This window comes from Hypanus sabinus, chromosome 12 (genome assembly GCF_030144855.1).
Source record: "Hypanus sabinus isolate sHypSab1 chromosome 12, sHypSab1.hap1, whole genome shotgun sequence".
In the NCBI taxonomy this organism is placed as follows: domain Eukaryota; kingdom Metazoa; phylum Chordata; class Chondrichthyes; order Myliobatiformes; family Dasyatidae; genus Hypanus; species Hypanus sabinus.
The window spans coordinates 43,011,818-43,036,444 of NC_082717.1; the positions used below are offsets into that span (position 1 = coordinate 43,011,818).

Genomic DNA, 24,627 nt, shown 5'->3' on the forward strand with positions numbered 1-24,627 from the left:
AGTGAGTTGCCAGTGGGATTGGTGCTTGAGCAAACTATTCACAACCTATATCCATGATTTGGCCGAGGAGACCAAATACACCATTTTCGAGTTTGATCATGATATGGATCTATGTGGGAATGCAAGTAATGATTAGGGTGAAATGATTTAAGATGATATAGATAAGATAAGTGACTTTATGACAACAGCATATCATAAAGGGTACAAAGTGAAATTTTCTCAACTTGGTAGAAAAATAGAAATGCTTTGCAGTTTTTTTAATCATTAGAAACTAGTAAATACGGATCTACAAAGGAATTTAGGTGTTTCTGTATATAATATTGAAAGCAAACATCGTCAATTAGAAAACCAAATTCTATGTCAGTCTTTATTGATGGAGGTTTTGAGAATAAGTGTAAATTGTGTAATTGTAATTATATAAAACATAGTGAAACAATATTGGGAAAGGGTGTACAATTTGAGTATCTTTACTGAAAAAAAGGATGTACTTGCTTTGGAGAAAATGACCTTATTAAAAAAAAATTATAGGGATTAAGGGTAAAACCTTTCTCCTGACCAAAAAGTCTTGAACTAATGGTCACAGTCTCACAGTAATAGGTAAACCATAGAAGACTGTTTTATGGAGAATTTTATTTACTCAAAAGAGGGTGAATTCAGCACCCTAGGAGGTCATGGAGGCTCAGTCATTAACTGTATGCAAAATTGCAATCAACAAATTTTTAGACATAAAAAAGTTAAAGGATATGGGAAAAGACAGAAAAGTGGTGTTTGAGATTGAAAATCCACAATGATCATGTTGAAGAGTAGAGAAGGTTTAAAGGGCCACGTCTTATTTCACCTTTTATTCGCTTCTTTATGGAAGAATAATATTCCAACTAAACAGTGCCTCAAGAAGGTGCATCCATGACTGAGGACATACACCATCCAGGACATACCTTCTTCTCATTACAACCATCAGGGAGGAGGTACAGTGGCCTGAAGACACACTCAGCAATATAGGAACAGCTTCTTCCCTCCACCATCAGATTTTTTAATTGTTCAGAACTCACGAATACTACATTATTATTTTTTTAGACTATATATACTTTTAAATTTACAGCAATTTTAAGAATGACCTACAAGTCAATGATAATGAACCAGATTCTGATACAGCAACTTTCTAGGACAGGTCTAAATATTCAAGAAAAAATTATTCCACACAATAGCAACTACAAAAATTTCCAAGGATGAGCACACCTATATCATCCACTTTAATTGATCTTTGCAAGAAGCTAAAACAGTTAGAATTGCTAATAAAATGAAAGTCTTTACCTGCACCATGAATCTGAAATATACCCGGCTTTGAAATCCTCGCCATGTTTTCTGAATGATGATCGCCTTTTTCTGCAAGTATCTTTTAAAGCAAAAAATATTATATATCTAAGAATTTGTTTCTATAATATACTAAAACTAATTTTCATAGATTCCTAGAGCAGTACAGCACAGAAAGGAGGCCCTTTGGCCCATCTGGTCCATGCCAAATTGTTATTCAGCCCAGTCCCATCGAGCTGCACCTAAACCACAGCTTTCCATACCTCTCCCATCTATGTACTTTTCTAAGTTTCTCTTAAATGTTGAAATCAAACCCACATCCACCACTTTGCTGGTAACTCATTCCACATTCGCATCATTTTCCAAGTGAAGAAGTTCCCCTTAAGTATTTTACTTAGTTAAGAAACCTGCTTGCATTTAGCCTATCTATACCACGCAGAACCTATCAAAGCTTTCCTCATTCTACTATACTCCATGGAACAAAGTAATAATCTATTCAACCTTTCTTTATAACTCAGGTCCTTATGCAAGCAATATCCTTTCCTATCACACCTGAGCACATGATATGCTGTCATATCATAAATCCAATCATGATCTGCTTGAACCAAACCAAAACATTGTGCAATAATTCAACAAAGTGGAATGCTCAATCTGCAGCTTTTACTTTCATGGGATTATCTATTTCACAAGAGCAAAATATAAAATGTGCTTTTGCTATTTTTAGCATATCATGTTCCCGTAGTTAATTTAAGAAAGATCACAACTGATCACTGAATGATTAGCTGCGAAGAAGAGGAAGAATTGTTCTGGATCCAGCCCATCCCACACATTTGCCCTCAACTCTACAGCTGCACTTTTCTTTTGTAGCCAAGTAAAAAAATCTGTAAGGGGCAATTAGATCATAGCTGGTGGTCCATCCACAGCTTAGTCTAAAAGCTTTCTGACGGCTTGTACAATTAGACATTTTCTGTCATTCTAAATGATCAGAGCCATTTAGAGAAAAATGACAAATGTTTTAAATTTTTTTAATCTATTAATAAAATTTAATAAAAATAAAATATTAAATTTAATTAAAGCAAAATAGGGACAGTATAAGCTAAATTAATATTATAGTAAAACAACCACTTATCTTGATTTGTTAGTGAAGATTCACAAACCTTTCTAAACGGAATTATTACTGTGAACGTACCAAATATCATTGGCTCAATACTGAGGAGCCTGATACAAAGTTTATTTGGTCTCTCAAGTCAGGAACTAAGAAAGCTCGATGGTAAATCCAAGCTTGTAGCCAGCTATATACACTTGTAGCACCAGTTCATTCCATGTTTCTGTGTGTAGTCCACAAGACTCTAAGTCTGGAGTTTACTGTACCTTGCAACATTTTTCTCTGGAGCTATTAGGCAATCATTAGAGTAACTCAGAACAATATTATGTTGAACTCTTTGAAATACTTTTCATATTTAACTTCTATAATTGTTTCCTTTTTAAAGTTTTTCTTAGATTAAAAAAAAATAATTCCCTTATCTTTTTCTACACCATTCTTCTTAGCTGAAAGCATAGGGTGGAGAACTGTAATCATAGATTTGATAGAATAAATAATGAAGGTCTAATTTATTTTGTTTGGAAATGAGTGATAAGGAGTCATCAATGTAAAATTCTGATTAAGAACAAGGAGGGAAAACTTCAGGGAAACTTCCTCACATTCTTTAGGCCACTGTGTACTCTTTGCTGCAGAATATTTTAGGGAGCAATCTTTACACTTTTTAAGAGAAAACTAAATATATATTTGAAACAAAATGAAAGATGCATGGACATAGGGTCAAAACTGAGAGGTGGGGCTAGAATTGGGTCACAGTAACAAATCAAAAATATGGTTAGTATCAGTAAAGGCGTATTAAAATGTCATTTCACTGTGACCTGATAAATATTTAATTCAAAGGCCTGACATGTAAAGTTTTGTACTGTGCAACTGGGAAAACTACTATGGTCTGTTGAACAAGAATTGGACATAGGCTTTGATGGGGTGAAAGGTAGTAGGAATTAGGATAATAGGGGAGGGTGCTGGAATAAAAGCCTAAGTACATTATGCAAAATGGACATGGATCAGGTCCTCAGCATCAGACTAGTACAGGCAGATCCACTTTTTGCAATGCTACAGCAGCCCTCATAAGCATTAATAGAAATTCCAGTTAAGTACCTATCTTTCTTTGACAATATGTGACATAGAAAGAAAAGTGTGGAATGATGCCTCTCAGGTTCAGTCAGGTGGGGCAGGCTTGGGAAGACTCTCTTCAATACTGGGTTACTCCTAGGATGATGAACAGCATTACCACAAGAACCAATTTACCTTGAACTTGAGAAAATATGAGAAAATGTCACAAGTTGTGGCACTTAACCTGCAAGCGGATAAATTGCTACACCTGCCTGTTCACCTCCTCCTTTACCTCCATTCAAGACCCGAACCAGTACTTTCAGGTGAGGCAACACCATTAGGGTCGTCTATTGTATCTGGTGCTCTCAATGCAACTTCCTCTGCATTGATGAGACCAGTTGTAAATTGAGAGACTGGTTTGTTGAGCACCTTCGCTCTGTCCATCAAAAGTGGAACTTCCTGGTGGCCAAACATTTGAATTCTGATTCCCATTCCGATATGTCGGTCCACAACCTCCTCTTGTGTCATGATGAGGCCACTCTCAAGGTGGAGGAGCAACACCTCAAATTCCATCTGGGTAGACTCCAACCTGATAACATGAACGTTGATTTCTCCTTCCAGTAAAAAAAATTCTCTACCTCACCCTTCCCTCTTTTTCTGGTCCCCACTCTGCCAGCCTATCATGTTCTCCTAGTGTTCCACTTACTTCCCTGGTCCACTCTGCTCTCCTATCAGATTCTTTCCTTTCCAGTCCTTCACTTTTTTCACCCATCTAACATCACCCATCATCTTCTAGCTATTCTTCTTCTCCTGTCTCCATCTTTTTATTCTGTCATCTTTCCCTTTCCTTTCCAGTCCTGAAGAAGGGTTTCGGCCCAAAACGTCAACTGTTTACTCACTTCCTTAGATGCTGCCTCACCTGCTGAGTTCCTCTAGCATTTTGTGTGTATTGCTTTGGATTTCCACCATCTGCAGAATCTCTTGGTTATAGATCTACCATCTCGCAGATGATAAAGTTACAATATCCATGTTAGTAGCCATCATTCTGCAGCTGCTATTCAATCAGATATACAGTACCTGGAATTCCACATGACTATCATAGCACAGCAATAATGTTAAAATCCTGCATGAAAGCAGATTAATTCTAGCAAGTCATTGCAGAGACTGAGTCAGAGTCATTCTGTCTTCTTTGCTTCCCATTTAAGATAATATGCCAATTTATCTCTCTTTTTTCTTCACTTGTAGCATTCAGCTCCATTTTGGCATTGAATCTTCAGGACTTCCCCTCCACTATAGACTTTTCTTTTTCTTCTCCCTTGCTATTCCTCCACTATTGCTTTAACCATGTTGCATTTCTAATGAAAAGGTATCAACACAGAAAGCCAACTCTGTTTTTCTCTCCTCAGGGTAGTTCAACATCTTCTGCTTTTATTAAAAATAAACAAATTAATAATTGACTTATCACTAATTCATTCACAGTCAATTTGTGCAGAACTATGTGAACAGTTGAAGAGCTCCCGTCCCCCCAACTCTATTTGCTGCAGTGTTTTAATATTACAAGGAAACCTCACAATGTTGAAATATTGTAGGAACAAGCTGAAGTGCTCATCAAAAAGACATTAATTTTGCCATTCCACTCTCATTATGTCTTCTTCTATTTTTTCTTTCTATTTCTTCTACCTTTCTGCTTAAAAGACACAAGAGACTGCAAATCGTGGCTGCAGGGTCCTGATACAGACTTTTGACATGAAATGTTAGCAGCCCTGATGCAGGGTTTCAACCCGAAGCAGCAACAATCCTTTCCCTCCCACAGATGTTGCTTGACTCATTCAATTCCTCCAACAGACTGTTTGTTGCTACCTTCCTTCTGCTCTACCATAGGATCATACCACCAGGATCAGGAACAGTTATTTCCCATCAAACATCAAGCTTTTGAATCAGAGGGGATAACTTCACTCAAATTCAGTCACTCAATCTTGGAACTGTTCCCACAATCTATGGAGTCACTTTTAAAGTCTCTTCATCTTATGTTATTGACATTTATTACTTACTTATTTATTATTATTATATATTTTTGAATTTGCAGATTTTATCTTTTGCACATTAGTTATTTGTACAGTTGGGTGTGGTCTTTCATTAATTTTATTGTGTTTCTTGGATTTACTGTGTGTGCCCATAAGAAAACAAACCTCAGGGACATATACAGGGGTATACAATGACATATACAGTTGCACAAAAAGGTTTGTGAACATTTTGCAATTCCCTGGTTTTCTGCATTAATTACTCATAAAATGTGGTCCAATCTTTACCTAAGCCACAATACTAGACAAACTCAATCTGCCTAAACTAATAATACACCAACAATTGTACTTCTCATATCTTTACTGAACATACTGTTTAATCATCCACAGTCCGGGCTGGAAAAAGTATGTGAACCCTTGTATTTAATAACTGCTAGAACCCTCTTTAGCAGCAATAATCTCCACCAAACATTTCCTATAGCTGCTGATCTGACTTGAACAATGGAAAAAAGGAATTTTAACCCATTCCTCCATATAAAACTGTTTCAGTTCATCAGTATTTCTGGGAGACCTTGCATGAACAGCCCTCTTCAGGTCAAGCCACAGCATCTCATTTGGTAAAGATCTGGATTCTGACTTGGCCATTCCAAATCGCAAACTTTCTTCTTTTCAAACCATTTTTCTTTTGCTCATTTAACCTTGTTTTTTGGATCATTGACTTGTTGAATTGTCCAACTTATATTCAGCTTCAGGTGACGGACCACTACCCTGATGTTCCCCTGTAAAGTGTCTTGATACAATTTTGAATTCATTGTTCCCTCAACAACTGCTCTGAGGCAGCAAAACAGCCTCAGCCATGATGCTCCTTCCACCAGGCTTCACAGCTGGGATGAGATTTTGGTGTTAGTGTCCAGCGCCCTTTTTCCTCCAAACATAGCTCTGTGCACTTCTGCCAAAAAAAGTTCAACTTTTGTCTCATCTGTCCACAGAACATTGTCCCAGAAGAGTGTGGAACATCCAGGTGGTCTTTTGCAAACTCAAGATGTGCAGCATTTTTTTTTTGGAGAGCTATGGTTTCTCCCATGTGTTCCTCCATGAACACCATTCTTGTTTAGTGTTTTTTCTTATACTGGACATATGAACAGAGTTTAGCAAGTTCTAGAGATTTCTGCAGGTCGTTTTCTGTTACCCTTCCTTTTTTTCCATCTTCTTCAGCATTGCATATTATGCCCTCGGTGAGATCTTTGCAGGGTGCCCACTCCTAGGAAAAAGTAGCAGCACTATTTATTTTCCTCCATTTGTAGACAATTTCACACTCACTGTGGACTGGACTGATCAACACTCAGGTCTTTAGAAATGCTTTTGTAGCCTTTTCCAGCTTGATGCATTTCTACAATTCTTCTTCTAAGGTCCTCTGAAAGTTGTTTTGATCGAGGCGTGATGGAAATAAAGAGATCTTACCTGAGAAGAGCAGGCTCTGACAGTAATCTGACTTTGTGTGTCTTATAGGGCAGGGCACATCTACAATCCACACCTCCAAACTCATCTCATTGGCTGGAACACCTGGCCCCAGATGGCTTTTGTAGAAGGCATTACCCTCCAGGGGTTCACATACTTTTTTGAACCTAGGCTGTGATTGTTTAAATAGTGCGGATAAGTAGAATCATTTTGTGTTATTAGTTTAGCCAGAATGTGTTTGTCTGTTATTACTTAGATGAAGATCAGACCATATTTTATGAGTAATTAATGCAGAAAAACTGGTAACTGCAAACGGTTCACAAACGTTTTCTTGCAACTGATCGTACTTTGATAAATTTATTTAGAACTTTGAACTTAAAGCTATGTTCTCTGGCATTTGACACCCATACAACACGGAAAGAATTCTGAATACCTACCATAACTATGCCTCTTCAAAGTTCATATACCTTTATCAGAACTCTCCTCAGGCTCCTTTGCTCCAGGGAAAATATGCGCAATCTATTCAATCTCTTCCCATAACTTACTTCAAGCAGGCTTCAATTATACCAGTGCCCAAGAAGAATGTGGTAACCTGCCCTAATGACTATTGTCCAGTAGCACTTAAGTCCGCAGTGAGAGGTTGGTGATGAAATATATCAACTCCTGCCTGAGGCTTTACTTGGATCTACTCCAGTTTGTACAGGAGCCTCAGAACTCATACCACCAGTTTCAGGAGCAGTTATTAGCCCTCAACCATCAGGCTCTTGAACCATAGGGGATAACTTCACTCACCTCATCACTGAAGTATTCCCACAACCCTTTGGACTCACTTTACAGGATTCTTCATCTCATGTTCTTGGTATTTATTATTTTTAATTATTATTTCCTTCTTTTTGTATTTGCACAGTTTATTGCCTTTTGCACACTGGTCGTATGCCCAGTTGGTGCACTCTTTCAATGAGTATGCCTACAAGAAAACTAATCTCAGGATTGTATATGGTGACATATATATACTTTGATAATCAATTTACTTTGAACTTAAAGTACTTGAACCTAGGCAATTTCCTGCTGAATATACTCCGCCTCTCCTACTTTCTTCCTATCGTGTGATAACCAAAAGCAGCTTAAGTGTCACCTAACCAGTGTTTTGTAAAGTTGCAATGTGGTGTTCCAATTTTTACATTCTGTGTCCTGACCTATGAAAGCAAGCATGTTACATGGCTCCTTTACCACCCTATCAACCTGTGTTGCCACTTTCAATGAACTCTATATATGGACTTGAACACCAATGACTCTGTTCATCAACATTTCTAGCACCCTATCCCGACTGTATATGTCCTATTGCTATTTGACTTCCCAATAGCTGTTGCAATTAAACTCTTATCTGTCAACTTTCCATTTGATCTTTATCCTGCAGTAGCCTTATAGAACTTTGCTTGATAGCCAGAACACCACCATTTTACTCATTATCTGCATATTTACTATTCATGCCTCCTACATTCATCCAAGTTGTAATTCTATTTCATAAATAAGGATCCCTGCACCGATATCTGCAGCACAGCACTATTCATTTGTGTCATTTTGCCCACACTGCATGACTCTCATGCAAAGGAAGTGAGATTTTGTGTTTCATAAAAATGAACACTAATTAAAATAGATCTCAACTTTGATGAAGAATTTTGAGCTATAAAAAACAGGATTTGTTGTTGAGCATGCATGCATTGATTTTCTCAGGATAAAAAATGCACTCTGTTGCAGCTTGCTTAGAAGTAAGGAAAATTAAGGCGAGATTTGAATTCAATAAATCTTGCTTCTTCAATGTCTATGTACCTTTCACACGAGATCCATTCTATCCCAAAAAGATTAGCTCCCAAAAATCAAAGTACTATTGACTGGACATGAACATGCACAAGCAATTTCAGAAATGCAAATACAGCCTAACAATCACAGACAAAAGCTCAAAATTAGAAATATGAGATTTATGATATCACAAGGCAGCTATTTATGTAATTAATCCACACCCTTGTTGCTTTTCTGTCTTGTATTTCTTTTTAATCTGCAGGTAAATATTGAATGAAGATTCATTTTTCCAATTGCTTTTAAATATAACTGTTACTTCCTTTTTATAAATGCAATTTTCAAAAGACAATGAAGTAATAGGGATCTTCAATGCACATTTTACATTGCTTTACAAAAAATTAATTGATACTTTGCACATCAATATTGTATAATGAAAGCATTATACTGTTCCATTTAAAGCAGCTTTTAATAAAGTGCACTCTTAATCAATGAATATATTTGAATTTAGCAGATCTACTACAATGCTTACATTCCTCATGAAAAGTCAGATTTTTTTTTCCTTACCCAGGTTTGGCAACCTTTTGTTGCTATTTCTGACCCCTTTTCACAAAGCTTTTCCTTCTGCTGCTTTCTCCTGTTATCTTTATCTGTACTTTCTCTAAATTACTTTCTGATCCTTGCTCTCCTTGCCTTATGTATGGGGTAAGCCATGTGACATGAACAATTATTTCAAGGATGGATCTGGTGATAATATTAAGAGAATTGAAAAAGAGTTGAAGACAAGTCCTTGGGAACTTCTGTTTCTTTTCTACTGCTGCTTCGTTTCCATTCTTTTTCCAATCCTTTGTTTTAAAAGCCTTCTTCCTCTTACATAATCTCAGTTCTGTGTCAATTTTGTAATCCCTTTATCCAATTAATTTATTTATTGTTTATTTATTGAGATACAGCGTGATATAGGCCCTTCTGGCCCTTTGAGCCATGCCCCAGCAATCTTCGATTTAACCCCAGCTGAATCACAGGACAATTTACAATGACCAATTAGCTAAACATCACGTCTTTGGACTGCGGGAGGGAACAGAAGTACCCAGAGAAAACTCTCACTTTTCATGGGGAGGACATGCAGAGTCCTTACAGATTATATCAGATTTGAACTCTAATGCCCTGAGATGTAATAGTGTCGTGCTAATTACTATGGTAGAGTGGAAGTCTGTCTTGTACCTCAACCCTCTTCAAACTACTAAGAATCTGAAAATATACAATGTGGAAGGAGACCATTCAGATCATTGTGTCTGTGCCAGTTCCAAAAGTACAAGAAATGTGCAAAAGTCTTAGGCACATATAAATAGCTAGGGTGCTTAAGGCTTTTGCACAGTGGTGTACTGATTTTATTATTGCCACTGTACTGCTGACACAAAAAAACATATTCCATGACAAGTGAGTGATGATAAACCTGATATGGGTCTCAATTATGGACAGAGTGGGAAGGGGATAGGGGAATCATGGTTGGGAAAAGGGGAACAATGAGGGGAGGGAGCAGGAAGCACCAAATAGACATGTTCTAAATGATCAATAAACCAATTGTTTGGAAACAAATGGCCTTGCCTGGTGGCTTAGAGCTGGCTGTGTCTGCACCTGTGCCATTTCCCAGCCCTGGCACTCCTTTGCCACCCATCCCACATCTCTCCAATGGTGCTCCACCCTCACCATTGCCAACATCCTTTGCGCTCTCCAGATTCACAAACTTGCTCACTACTCCATGTTGACAAATGCAGAACTGTGCAAAAGTCTTAGGCACCCTTGCCCAGAGAAGGGAAAGAGTGGTTGTAGACAGGTTATATTCTGCATGAATATAGGTGACCAGTGCTGTGCCTCAAGTATCTGTTCTCGGGCCCCTGCTCTTCGTGATTTTTATAAATGACCTGGATGAGGAAGTGGAGGGATGGGTTAGTAAATTTGCTGATGACACTAAGGTTGGGGGTGTTGTGGATAGTATGGAGGGATGTCAGAGGTTACAGCAGGACATTGACAGGCTGCAAAACTGGACTGAGAAGTGACAGATGATGTTCAACCTAGATAAGTGTGAGGTAGTTCATTTTTGTAGGTCAAATATGATGGCCGAATATAGTAATAACATTAAGACTTTTGGCAGTATGGAGGATCAGAGGAATCTGGGGGTCTGAGTCCATAGCACCCTCCAAAGCTGCTATGCAGGTTGATTCTGTGGTTAAGAAGGCATACAGTGCATTGGCCTTCAACAACTGTGGGATTGAGATCCAGAGCTGAGAGATAATGTTACAGGTATATTTGACCCCAATCAGACCCCACCAGGAGTACTGTGCTCATTTCTGGTCACCTCACTACAAGGAAGGTGTGGAAACTACAGAAAGGGTGCAGAGGAGATTTACAAGGATGATGCCTGGATTGGGGAACATGCCTTATGAGAATAGGTTGAGTGAACTTGGCCTTTTCTCCTTAGAGTGACAGAGGATGAGATGTGACCTGACAGAGGCATTGATTGTGTGGATAGTCAAAGGCTTTTTCAATTCGAGCAACTAGTAACAAAATAAAGCATGTATGTCTTTTAAATCACCTTAGTGATCTGAATTGCTAAATTTAAGAATTTGTGAATATATATTCTAAAGTCCCTTTTGTTAACCCACACCAATTTCCTCCTCCCTCCATTTGCTGCTGCAGTTCCCCACTCCCTTTCTCTCCTGTCATTCTCCATATACTGTGATTGGGGCTTATAGTGCTCACTCTGCATGACTCCTATATACAGTGCCCATAAAAAGTATAGGTTTTTATTAAATGCTCCCAATGGTGTGTGCCTCAAATAGCCTCTGACAACTGAATCCAGCTTCTGGCCTTCATGTGATCAGGGCGTGACTTCAGGGTTGAAGGATGTCCATTTGGAACAGCGAAGCAGAGAAATTACTTCAGGCAGCGGGTGGTAAATCTGTGGAATTTGTTGCTAAGACTGGCTGTGGAGCCAAGTCATTGGGTGCATTTAAGGCAGAGATTGATAGGTTCTTGATTAGCCGTGGCTTCAAAGGACATGGGGAGAGGGCAAGGGAGTTGGGATGATTGGAAGAACTGGATCAGCCCATGAGAAGAGCAGATTCAATGGGCAAGTGGCCGACTTCTGCTCCTAAATCTGGTGGGTTACGGTTGCCTTAAAACCAGTCACTTCAGGAGATGGGGTTGGCAGCTCAACTAGGAGAAGGAAAATTCTGATCTCAAACCTCCGTTGCCTTGCATGTTTTATTGTTTTACAGCATTGAAGCACAGTGAATACAATTTGGATTTTTTTGACACTGATTAACGGAAAGACTCTTTCATGTCAAAGTGAAAACAGATCTCTACAAAGTCATCTAAATTAATTACAAATATAAAACAAAAAAATAATAGATTGCATTAGTATTCACTCCCTTCACTTCCTATTTAGTAGATGCACCTTTGGCAGCAATTACAGCCTTAAGACTATGTGGATAGGTCTCTATCAGCTTTGCACATCTGTGCACTCCAATTTTTCCCCATTCTTCTTTATGAAACTGCTCAAGCTCTATCAATTGCAAGGGGGTCGTGAGTAAACAACCCTTTTCAAGTCCACCCACAAGTTCTCAATTGGACTGAGGTCTGGACTCTGACTTGGCCACTCCAGGACATTAACTTTTTTGTTTTTAAGCCATTCCTGTGTAGCCTTGGGGTTATGGTCTTGCTGGACAACAAATCTTTTCACAAGTCGCAGTTCTCTTGCGGACTGCATCAGGTTTTCCTCCAGAAATTTCCTGTACTTTGCTGCATTCATTTTACCCTCTACCTTCACAAGCCTTCCAGGGTCTGCTGCCATGAACCATCCCCACAGCATCCCCACTATGCTTCACAGTAGGGGTGGTGTGCTTTTGATGATGTACAGTGTTTGGTTTATGCCAAGCATTTCTTTGTCTGATGGCCAAAAAACTCAATTTTGGTTTCACTGGACCAGAGAACCTTCTTCCAGCTGACTTCAGAGTCCCCCATATACTTTCTGGCAAACTCTGATTTCATGTGAGTTTTGTTCCCTCCAACAGTGGCTTTCTTTTACCACTCTTCCATAAAGCTACCACTGGTGAAGCACCCGAGTAACAGTTGCTGGATGTGCAGTCTCTCCCATCTCAGCCACTGAAGCTTGTAACTTCTCCAGAGTTATCATAGGTCTCTTGGTGGCCTCCCTCACTAGTTCCCTTCTTGCACAGTCACTCAGTTTTTGAAGAAAGGCTGTTCTAGGCAGATTTACAGCTGTTCCATATTCTTTCTATTCCTTGATGATTGACTTTAACTGTACTCCAACTGTATTCAGTGACTTTGAAATTTTCTTGTACCCATCTCCTGACTTGTATTTTTCAATAATCTTTTTGCAGAGTTGCTTGGTGTTCTTTTGTTTTTATAGTGTAGTTTTGGCCAGGGTACTGACTCACCAGCAGTTGGACCTTTGAGATGCAGGTGTATTTTTACTACAGTCAATTGAAACACCTTCACTGCACACAGGTGAACTCCATTTTCTAATTGTGTGACTTCTAAAATCAATTAGCTGTGCTCATGATAATTTGGTGAGTGATATTAGACTGGTAAATACTTATACAATCAATTACTTTTGTGTTTTATATTTGTTAACTAATTTAGATCATGTTGTAGAGGTGTTTTCACTTTGACACAAAGGAGTCTTTTTCTGCTGATCAGTGTCAAAAAAGACAAATAAAATCCACTGTGATTTTATTGTAAGACAATAAAACATGAAATCTTCCAAGGGTGGGTGTGGGGTGAATACTTTTTATAGGCACTGTATGGCTTTTTCAAAAACTTCACTCTTATTACCTACAAAACGCATTATTTGACTGTTCACTGAAGAGAGTTTTGAAGGATTTATTTCCTTCAGCTGCAAAATCCAAAGCAAATGACCACTTTCACCAACAAACTGTAAGACAATACAATATGCAAGTTATTTACAGTGTGTGGCAGGGAGCAAGAATAAATGCATTTTGAAGCCGAGAGCTTTGTTTCATGAAACTAGGGATTCAGCAGTAAGCCACCAGCAAGGCTGTAAAAATCAGAATCCAAGGAGATGAACATAAAGTCTGACTGATGAAATGCATGAAGTAGATATATTAGGTATATTGGAAGAGTTGATACTGGGACAAGAATAATCGGAAAATGGCAGGGACTAACTAAAGATTGAGAACATTAGAGACAGCAAGAGGAATGGAATTACAAAGTTCTTAACATACCATGGTGATATTTGTGATACCATTCTAAAGTACTTATCAATTACATTTCAAACATTATATGCTGCAATTCTTAATAGAACACCACCTACTGGCTTTATTCTGCACATATACAGACAAAAAGTAAAAATAAAATGCTCTTACGATACTTGAGCATGATATTTATGTATTCTGAACAGGGAATATCAGCTCATACACCAATTTCAAAATACTTAACATATTAATTGATCTGTCTGCAACTTTATACAGAGAAAAGATATCGAATAGAACATTGAGATGAAGGGTATTTAGAAAGATGGGACATAATTTTGAGGAGACATAATTCAGTTTATTTTTGAAGTTGGGTTTTCAGTCTTTGGTTTTATACAATATGCTGATATAATAAATACATTTTAAGCAGTAAAATGGGACTGTAAAATGTAATATGGATGCTGAGAACTAGCTATTTGTACATAAGAAATTTCACTGTAGTTGAAGCTAAAGAGCTGGGATATGCAACATATATAACAAGACTGGCTGTAGTGATTATAGTGTGGAATATTTACATAGACATTTTTTATTATAAATACTGACATCATAATTCAGAAACATGAGACAGAAATTCTGCAGATACTGGAAATCCAAAGCAACACACAGAAAATGCTGGGGGATCTCAGCAGGTCAGGTAGCACCCATGGAAATGAACCAGCAGTCAACATTTTGGGCCAAGACTCTTCTCCAGGACTGGAAAGTAAGGGGAAAGACGCCAGAATAAAAAAGGTCAGGAAGAGGAAAAATGATATCTAGAAGGTGATAGGTGAACTAGGTGGATAGGAAAGTTAAAGGGCCGTAAAAGAAGGATTCTGATAAGAGAGGCGAGTGGACCATAGGAGAAAGGAAGGAGGAGGGGCACCAGGGGAGGTGATAGGCAGATGACAAGAAGACGTAAGATGCCAAAGTGGGGAACAGAAGAAAGGGGAGGGAAAAATTGATTACCAGAAGGAGAAATCGATATTCTTTCTTTTTCAATCTTTTTATTATTATTATTAATATCAACATAATAAGATTAATACATAGATAATGGGATTACAAACATACACATTTCAACTGAACATGAAAGAATACATAAGCAATAGTTACAATATAAATGAGTCTTCCCAAATCATGGACAATACATGTAACATATAAACAAAGCAAACCTAGGTATATCATAATATATATTTTTTTAAAAACAGAAAAGAGAAAAAGAAAAAAAAATATGCAAGAAAAACTAATCAAACAATCTAATAACAATAAGGAAAAACAAAAAGAATAAAAGGGGAAAATTAATGAAAAAAAGGGCTGTTTATAATATCTAACAAAAATACAAAATCATCAGTGTCGTCAACTCCGATCCTCTCAACAAATGTAAAATCAAAACTGGAAAAACTGGAACAGGGTCACATTACATCATATGAAAATATTGAATAAATGGTCTCCATATCTTTTCAAATTTAATATAAGTATCAAATACAACACTTCTAATTTTTCCTAAATTTAGACATAACATAGTTTGAGAAAACCAATGAAATACGGTAGGAGGATTAATTTCTTTCCAATTCAACAAAATAGATCTTTTAGCCATTAATGTAAGAAATGCAATCATTCAGCAAGCAGAAGAGGATAAATGGACTGAGTCCATCATTGGTAAACCAAAAATTGCAGTAATAGGATGAGGTTGTAAATCAATGTTCAATACCGTGGAAGTAACATCAAAAATGTCTTTCCAATATTTTTTCAAAAGCGGACAAGACCAAAACATGAGTTAAAGACGCTATCTCAGAATGACATCTGTCACAAATAGGATTTATATAGGAATAAAGATGAGCCAATTTATCCTTGGACATATGAGCCCTATGCACAACCTTAAACTGTATTAAAGGATGTTTAGCACATATAGATGATGAATTAACTAATTGAAGAATTTTATCCCAATTCTCAATAGGGATAGTAAGGTTAAGTTCTCTTTCCCAATCATTTTTAATCTTATAGAAGGGCTCTGAACGTATCTTCATAATTATATTGCAGAGTTTTGATATTAGCCCTTTCTGAGAAGGATTTAGTTCAAACAAATTCTCCAAAATACCTGAAGACACAAGATTTGGGAAGTACAGTATTTAAGTAATTCCTAATCTGTAAATATCTAAAAAAATAAAATCTAGGCAAATTATATTTATTAGATAATTGTTCAAAAGACATAAAACAATTATCCAAAAATAAATCAGAAAATCGTAGTAATCCTTTAGTCTTCTAAGCTGAATAAGTTTGGTCTACAATAGGATAAAAAAAAGCAATTGGGTACAATAGGAATATTTAAAACAAACTAAGTTAGCCCAAAAAATTTCCGAAATTGAAACCATATACGTAAAGTATGTTTAACTATCGGATTGTCAATTCGTTTCTGCAATTTGGAAAGAGCAAAGGGAAGAGAAGACCCCAAAATAGAACCCAATGAAAATCCTTGTACAGATTTAATTTCCAGGTTCACCCAATGAGGCTAAAAGATAAATCCCAATCCTTTAACCAACATATCAAACATCGGATATTGACTGCCCAATAATAAAATCTAAAATTAGGCAATGCCAATCCACCTTCCTTCCTTGCCTTCTGTAAATATTTTTACCTAATCTAGGATTTTTATTCTGCCATATATATGAGGAAATTTTTGAATCAACATTAGCAAAAAAAGATTTCAGAATAAAAATTGGTACCGCTTGAAATATATATAAAAACTTGGGTAAAGTAACCATCTTAATAGCATTAATCTGACCTATCAGAGGTAAAGATACTGGTGACCATTTAGTAAACAAACATTTAATCTGATCGATTAGGGGTAAAAAATTAACCTTAAATAAGTCCGTATAATTTTTTGTGATTTTAATCCCCAAGTAAATAAAAGAGTCATTAACTAATTTAAAAGGTAAATTTCCATAAATTGGAACCTGTCTATTTAAAGGAAACAATTCACTCTTATTAAGATTTAATTTATACCCGGAAAAATTACTAAATTGAGCCAACAATGATATAACTGCAGGAATGGATTTCTAAGGATCAGAAATAAATAATAATCAATCATCTGCATATAATGATAGCTTATGTATATCCGTCCCGTGATTAATGCCAAAAATGTTCTGTGATTCTCTGATAGCAATTGCCAAGAGTTCTAAAGCAATATCAAATAATAATGCACTAAGAGGACAGCCTTGTCTAGTACCCCGAAATAAACGAAAAAAGGGAGATCTCTGATTGTTAGTAAGCACCAAGGCTACTGGAGTATGATATATCAGTTTAATCCAGGAAATGAATGTCAGACTAAAATTAAACTTCTCAAGCACAGTAAATAAGTATGGCCATTCAACTCTATCAAATGCTTTCTCCGCATCTAATGAAATGACACATTCTGAAGTGCTATGTGGAGTATAAACAATATTCAATAATCTCCTAACATTGAAAAAAGAATAGCGATTTTTAATAAAATCAGTTTGATCTTCCGAGATAATTTGAGGTAATACATTCTCCAGTCTGGATGCCAGTAACTTGGAAAAGATCTTGGAATCTACATTCAATAAGGATATTGGTCTATAGGATGCACAGTCAGTAGGGTCTTTATCTTTCTTCAATATTAAAGAAATGGAAGCTCTATAAAAAGATTGTGGCAGATTACCCAATCTAATTGCTTCTTCAAAAACCCTGCATAACCAAGGAGAAAGAGTAGAGGAAAAACATTCAAAAAATTCTACTGTATACCCATCTGGACCTGGTGCTTTCCCAGAATTCACAGAGGAAATAACCCCTTTAATTTCTGCATCCGTAATAGGAGTTTCTAATATTGAAAGATCATCTGATGATAATTTTGGAAAATTCAATTTCCCAAGAAAATCACACATGGTATTATAATCATGAGGGAATTCAGAATGGGACAGGGAGGTAGAAAAATCTTGAAAAGATTTGTTTACCTCATCATGGTTAACTGTCAGATCCCCATTCTGCTGACGAATCTTAGTAATATGGCGTTTAGCCAAAGCATTCTTGAGAAATCGATATTCATGCCATCAGGTTGAAGGCTATCCAGACAAAATATGAGGTGTTGCTCCTCCACCTGAGGATGGCTTCATCACAGCAGAATAGGAGGCCATGGACCAACATGTTGGATTGGGAATGGGAATGGGAATCAGAATTAAAACGTTTGGCCACAGGGAAGATCTGATTTTGGTGGATTGAATTATTGAACTGCGACAAAGCAGTTTCCCAATTTACGATGGGTCTCACCAACGTAGAGGAGGTTGCTTTGGGAGCACTGGACACAGATTTGCAGGTGAGGTGTTGCCTCACTTGGAAGGAGTGTTTGGGCCCTGATGGAAGTGAGGTAGGAGGAGAATGGGCATGTGTCGCACTTTGGCCACTTCTAAGAATAAGTGCCATGAGTGAGATAAGTGGGGTGGGAGAGATAGACAAGAGAGTCATGGAGGGAGCAATGGCTGCAGAAAGCAGGGAGAAGGGGCAGGTAAAGATGTGTTTGGTGGTAGGATCCCTTTGGAATGGTCGAAGTTGCAGAGAATAATGTGTTGGATGCAGAGTCTCATATGGGGTTGTAGGTAAGGATGAGAAGAACTCTGACACTGTTCAGGCAGCAAGAAAATAAGTAAAATGATTGATACAAATGTGACTGAGACAAATACATAACATTGTAAAATTTTGTTGATACAGTACTCGATCTTCCATAGCACAGAAGTGTACATCCACAAGTCATAAAGAGGGAAAACATCAAATACAAAGGTAAGCTAGCCAGTAATATTACAGAGAATATAAAGATCAAACACAAGTTTTTCTTTAGATATATAAAGAGTAAAAGAGAGGCAAGAGTAGATATCTGACTGCAGGAAAATTATGCTGGAGAGATGGCATTGAAAGAATAGGAAATCACAGAACTGAATAAGTATTTTGCATCGGCTTTCATTGTGGAAGACTCCAGCAGTATGCCAGAAGTTTGAGAGTGTTAGGGGGCAAAAGTAAGTGAAATTGCCATTACCAGGGACCAGGTGGATTCAGCCCCAGAGTTCTGAAAGAGGTGGCTGAAGAGATTGTGGAGGCATTAATAATTATCTTTCAAGACTCAATATATTCCAGAATGGTTTCAGAGAACTGGAAAATTGCAAATGTTATTCCACTCTTCAGGAAGGGAGAGAGACAGAATAAAGGAATATATAGGCCAGTTAGTCTGACTTCAGTGGTTGCAAAGTGATCAACTTTTAAGAATGTGGTTTTGGGGTACCTGGAGGCACGATAAAATAGGCCGGTCGGCATGATTTCCTCAAGAGAAAATCTTGGCTGACAAATCTATTGGAGCTCTTTGAAGAAATAACAAGCAGGATAAATAAAGGAGAATTGGTTGATGTTGTGTACTTGCATTTTCAGAAGCCCTTTGACAAGCTGTCACACGAGGTTACTGGTCAATGTTAAGAACCCATGGTATTAGATACTAACATGGATTCCGCATTGGCTGATTGGCAGGAGGCAAAGAATGGGAATAAAAGGAGACTTTTCTGGTTGGCTGCTGATGACTAGCGGCATTCCACTGGGGTCTGTATTGGGACTGTTTCTTTCAAAATCATATGTCAATCAATTGAATAATGGAATTGATGGCTTTGTGGTCAAGTTTGCAGATGCTGCAAAGATGTTTCCTGTGGTGGGAGAGTCTAGGACCAGGAGGCACAGCCTTTGAATAGAGGGACACCCATTTTGAAAGGGGATGAGGAGGAATTCCTTTAGCCAGAGAGTGATGAATCTGTGGAATTTGTTGCTACAGGTGGCTGTGGAGGCAATGTCATTGGGTAGAGGTTGATAGATTCTTGATTAGTGAAGGCATGAAGGGGTACATGGAGAAGATAGGAGATTGGGGCTGAGAGGGAAATAGATCAACCATGATGAAATGGTGGAGCAGGCTCGATGGGCCAAATGGCCTAATTCTTCTCTTGTATCATATGGTCTATCTAACCAAGAATAATCTTTAGATAAAAGAAAGCTTTTATCTTGTTGTAATGGATATTTAAAGCAAACAATGCACATGCAATTCAATTCTCATTTTAGAAGCAGAGATTTTGTTCTGTGATATCATCTTTCACTTCATAAGGTAATTTATTATTAAATAGCAAAACTCTTGCAAAAGGTGTCCTCCTACAGTACAAGACAAGGAGTGGGAGTGAAAAAACTGTGGTGCAATAGAAAAATAATAGCTGGAGGCTATAATTATTCTGAAATAAGATTACAATCACTATAATAAGTGTAGTTAATGTAAAGTCATGGGAATATATATATATTGGACATATTATAGATTAAGAATAAAATATATTCTCTGTACCTGATACGTGCTCGAACCTTAAACCCCCTAAAACAGCTCTGGATTTTCACAGCAGCACAATGTTCTCTCAGTCGGTTTTCTTCTGCAATCCTGAAATATTTTTATTTGATTAAAGACATTTAAAATCAGTTAGAAAGAACCCTACTGCCAGTTTAAAAAAAATAAAGAACATATCTTTATTAAAAATAACCTGTGACAAGTAAGAACATGATTTTAAGGCTATTTTTAAAAAATGCAACATAGATAGTATATTAAATGTGTATTTTTCTACCCTTTAACATAAAAAGAATAATATTTTGAGAACTCTCTTGCAAACTATCTCCAAGTATGTTCCACAGAAAATGTAGGAGTGGATTACTATGTTGTCTTTGATAAATGTTGAACATGCATATAAAGTAGCTGTACATGGATCACAACTCCTTACAAGGACCATGCATGGTCACACTGTCATTTCCTAAGGTCTTGCATTTTGTATGATACAAAAAGAAGAAAAAAATCCACAAGTTGGTAATGTGCAAGAACATGGTACCAGTGTGAATGCAAATGGAATGAGGAAAAGCATGCACACCACTTTACATCAGATAGGAAAAGAACCTATCTTTGGCCATTTTCTACACCATAAAAAGCATCTTCTATTGCATCAATGTACTTCACATCTCACACTACAAAAATTATAGGAATTATTTTGTTTCGCCAAAGGCAATTTAATTCAAGGTTGTAAGCAGGTACCATGACAACTCTGAATATTGTACTTTACATGTTACTAAGCTGACAATCATCACGGACTCAAATGAGAACAGACCATAAGTAGTTAAAAACTCTCAGAAGGATGTCGGATAGAAGTTTTAATGTTTTATTCTACCACTCACACAATTTCCACTAAATCTTGAAATCTGGCTTAATATTTTTTATCTAGAATTTTCTCAAAGTTATAGCTACATTAGGATAAAACTCTTCAATTGCTTTATTACTGCCACATGTACCGAGTACAGTAGAAAAACTTTTTTTGCATGTCATCCGTACATATAATTTCATTACAACATTGAGGTAGTAACGAGTAAAGATAACACAATGTAGACTAAAGCATTACAGTTACAGAGAAAGTGCAAAGCAGGCAGACAAGTATTGCCCAATAAGTAGATTAATCATATATAAAAGAAACTCAAACATATTGAAACACACAAATAATCAGGCCTAATCTATAAACAGAATGAATTATTTCAAATTAGGTATATAAACTTTTCCAAATTCGGCTCTGACAAAAAAAAAGTTATAATATGATTTTCTTCTTATCACAGCAGAAGGTCTAAGCTGCTGAAGGTTTTAGTTTTAGCAGCTTTATCTTGGATTCCCAGCATCATGATACTCTGGCAACGCACACAAAGTGCTGGTGGAACGCAGCAGGCCAGGCAGCATCTATAGGGAGAAGCGCTGTCGACATTTCAGGCTGAGACCCTTCATCAGGACTAACTGAAAGGAAAGATAGTAAGAGATTTTAAAGTCCTGACGAAGGGTCTCGGCCCAAAACGTTGACTGCTTGTTTTCACGGATGCTGCCTGACCTGCTGAGTTCCTCCAGCATGTTGTAAATGTTGAGAAGAAACTTCTTCACTCAGAAGGTCATGAGAGTGTGGAGCTAGCTACCAGCATGAGTGCTGCACAGAACCTTCAAAGTTTAAGAGAAGTTTGGATAGGTACATGCATGGTAGGGGTATGGAGGGACATGCTCCTGGTCCAGGACATCGGGAGTAGGCAGTTTAAATGGCTTGGCATGTATTTTAGATGAACCAAAGGGTGTAGTTTCTGTGTGTATTTTTTAGGACTCTCTTTCTAGGATTATTGTATGGAGTTGTAGTACTTCAGTTGTATCTCTCTTAGCTTCTATCTTAAAAATATTCTGGTCATTTCATGTGTAGATGTAATTCTAAATTCTCATTTCATACAAGATAGCAAAACTTTTTCCAGCAAGTGGTTAGTATACATTCAAGAGGCTCAACTTATATGAAGCTGAAATGAGAAATAAGAGAATTTTTTATATAAATCATGAGATGAGTCACCCTACATCAGACTGAACTAGTTAATATCTCAAGTCACATCAGCCAACTAGATGTAAGAAAACATTTAAAACATGAGTAAGTGTTTGTATTTCATCTGATAACAACCTGAGAAAGCAGGGGAGGAAATGATCTTATTTTATAATAAAATAGATGAATTTGATGTAATCAGGTTTACGTCACTTCTCCACTGAGTGAATAATTGACATTCAAATTATTCTGAATCTTAAGATGTTTTCTTTGAAAAAGCTACAATTTGAGCCAGTAATGTAGTCATACACAATCATTCACTAGAAAATGAGTTCACAAGATTCATTTTGATATTATATGGTAGAACAAAAGACCCTAAGGAAAATCCTGGACAATGTTTTTCATCCTCCCCATGCCACATTGGCTGAACAGAGAAACACTTATAGTAATAGACTAAGACAACTGTACTGCTTCAAAGAGTGCTATACGAGGTCATTCTTACCCTCTCCATTATGCTCTATAATGAGTCAACTTAGAGCCAGGGAAGTGATGACCTCCTCCTGTTAGACTGTTTGAGGTAACTTTTTTTTAATTCTTTCTTACTTCTCTTCTAATATTTGTATATCTGTGCACTTGTAATGCTACTGTGACACTGTAACTTCCTTTGAAATCAATAAAGTATCTATCTAGCTATCTATTATATTAACTAAATAAATATCTAGACAGTAATACCTAGTAACTAAATTTCCAGATAACTTATACATGCTTCACATTCTGAGACGTCGAGATCCTGAAAGAAGTTTATACTTAACGTAGACCATTCATCCATCCATCCTATGCGACAGAACTGGGTTCAGGCAGCCCTTTATCGTAAGACCATAGACCATAAGACATAGGGGCAGAATTAAGCCAATCAGCCCATTGTAACTGCTCCACATCCAGTTTGGGTGATTTATTATCCCTCTCAAACCCCTTTTCCTGTCTTCTCCCCATAATCTTAGACGCTCTGACTAATCAAGAACCTATCAACTTCGGCTTTAAATATAGTCAACGACTTTGCCTCTACAGCCGTTTGTGACAATGAATTCCAGAGATTCTGGTGAAAGGATTTCCTTCCCATCTCTGTTCTAAATGGACATCCTTCTATCCTATGAATATACAGTATATTTATTTTTTCATCAATTTCAAAAATAATTTTCCACAATTTATAAAAAGCCGTCTTTTTTATTTTTTTAACTATTTCAGTTCAGAGAATGTAAAACAATTGCCACAATTTTCCTAACAGCACCGAAGACGTTACACTTTTCTCCCGGAATCCATTCTATGGGGGTAAACTCGGCACTTATCTAGCAATTGTCCGTACCTACCAATTCCTACCAAAATACTCGTTCTCCAGCCCCACCAGAAGTTCCTGCAGCCTGTCCAAAGTTGCCATCTTCCCCTTGTAGTTGTATTGCGTTTCCATGGAGACCAGAGGAGTCTCCTACATCGTGGCAGACTTAGGGTTCGCTTCTCATGGTGAATCCACGGGAGAACTCAGATGCAGCGGGAAAAAAAACACAAAATTCGGGGCTGCTGTCACTCTGGGAAAATAAAACACGTTTCTAAGCAGGCTGCACATCTGAGCATCTTGCGATTTGAGAAGAGCGAAGGTCCGGGCCTGCTTCCGGTGCACGATTGGGTTTTCCCATGTTCCCTTGCGCCGGTCGGGTCTGATTGTGCCTGCAGCGTGTTGAAGGCGAACATTTCAAAGTTGTTTGCTGGAGCCACATAAGACTCATGACAGTCGCCTTTGATGCCTAGTGCGGCAGGCAGAGTCTGCAGGATCTTGACTGACTGGTAAGTAGATGCTGTGGGGGATGTTGAGTTGAAAGCGGTGGGTCGTGCAGCTCATCATTCCTTTTATTTGTGGTCCGCTTGGCCAAGTGGCACTGGGCAGGGAGGAAGGCCCGCTGTCCCTGCTGGGTGTTGCATACAAGTCGCTTCCATCAAAAGGTCTGAGATAGAAACAGAATTAATTTTGGAAAGTGTAGTCTTTTAAAAAAAAAATGTTACTTCCGTGTAAAACGTGAACACTGCTACAATGACATGAAGTGTTTGAGTGACTGTTTTGATTTCAACACAATGTTGATACTTAAAATAATAAACAAAATGTTTGACATATTCAACGACAACGTTGGAAAGGAAATCAAAGTTGGTGTCAAGTTCATCAGTTTCCAAACTAG

The 24,627-nt window shown here is 37.5% G+C and overlaps 2 protein-coding genes across 5 annotated transcripts in view; one reads left to right on the forward strand and one right to left on the reverse strand.

Annotated features, from left to right (window-relative positions):
* Positions 1-23,906, reverse strand: part of spata17 (spermatogenesis associated 17) — a 264,787-nt gene extending 240,881 nt beyond the window's left edge. For both annotated transcript variants that reach the window (XM_059985846.1, XM_059985845.1), the window contains exons 1-3: positions 23,770-23,906; positions 20,380-20,469; positions 1,312-1,393 (exon numbers count right to left, since the gene is read on the reverse strand). In XM_059985846.1, the coding sequence (XP_059841829.1) occupies positions 1,312-1,393; positions 20,380-20,469; positions 23,770-23,867 (270 nt within the window). In that variant the 5' untranslated portion in view covers positions 23,868-23,906. The remainder of the gene's footprint in view (positions 1-1,311; positions 1,394-20,379; positions 20,470-23,769) is intronic.
* A 201-nt stretch (positions 23,907-24,107) lies between these two features.
* The window catches only part of gpatch2 (G patch domain containing 2), a 279,190-nt gene continuing 278,670 nt past the window's right edge, over positions 24,108-24,627 (forward strand). For all 3 annotated transcript variants that reach the window (XM_059985842.1, XM_059985843.1, XM_059985844.1), the window contains exon 1: positions 24,108-24,241. In XM_059985842.1, coding sequence (XP_059841825.1) covers positions 24,198-24,241 — 44 coding nt within the window. In that variant the 5' untranslated portion in view covers positions 24,108-24,197. The remainder of the gene's footprint in view (positions 24,242-24,627) is intronic.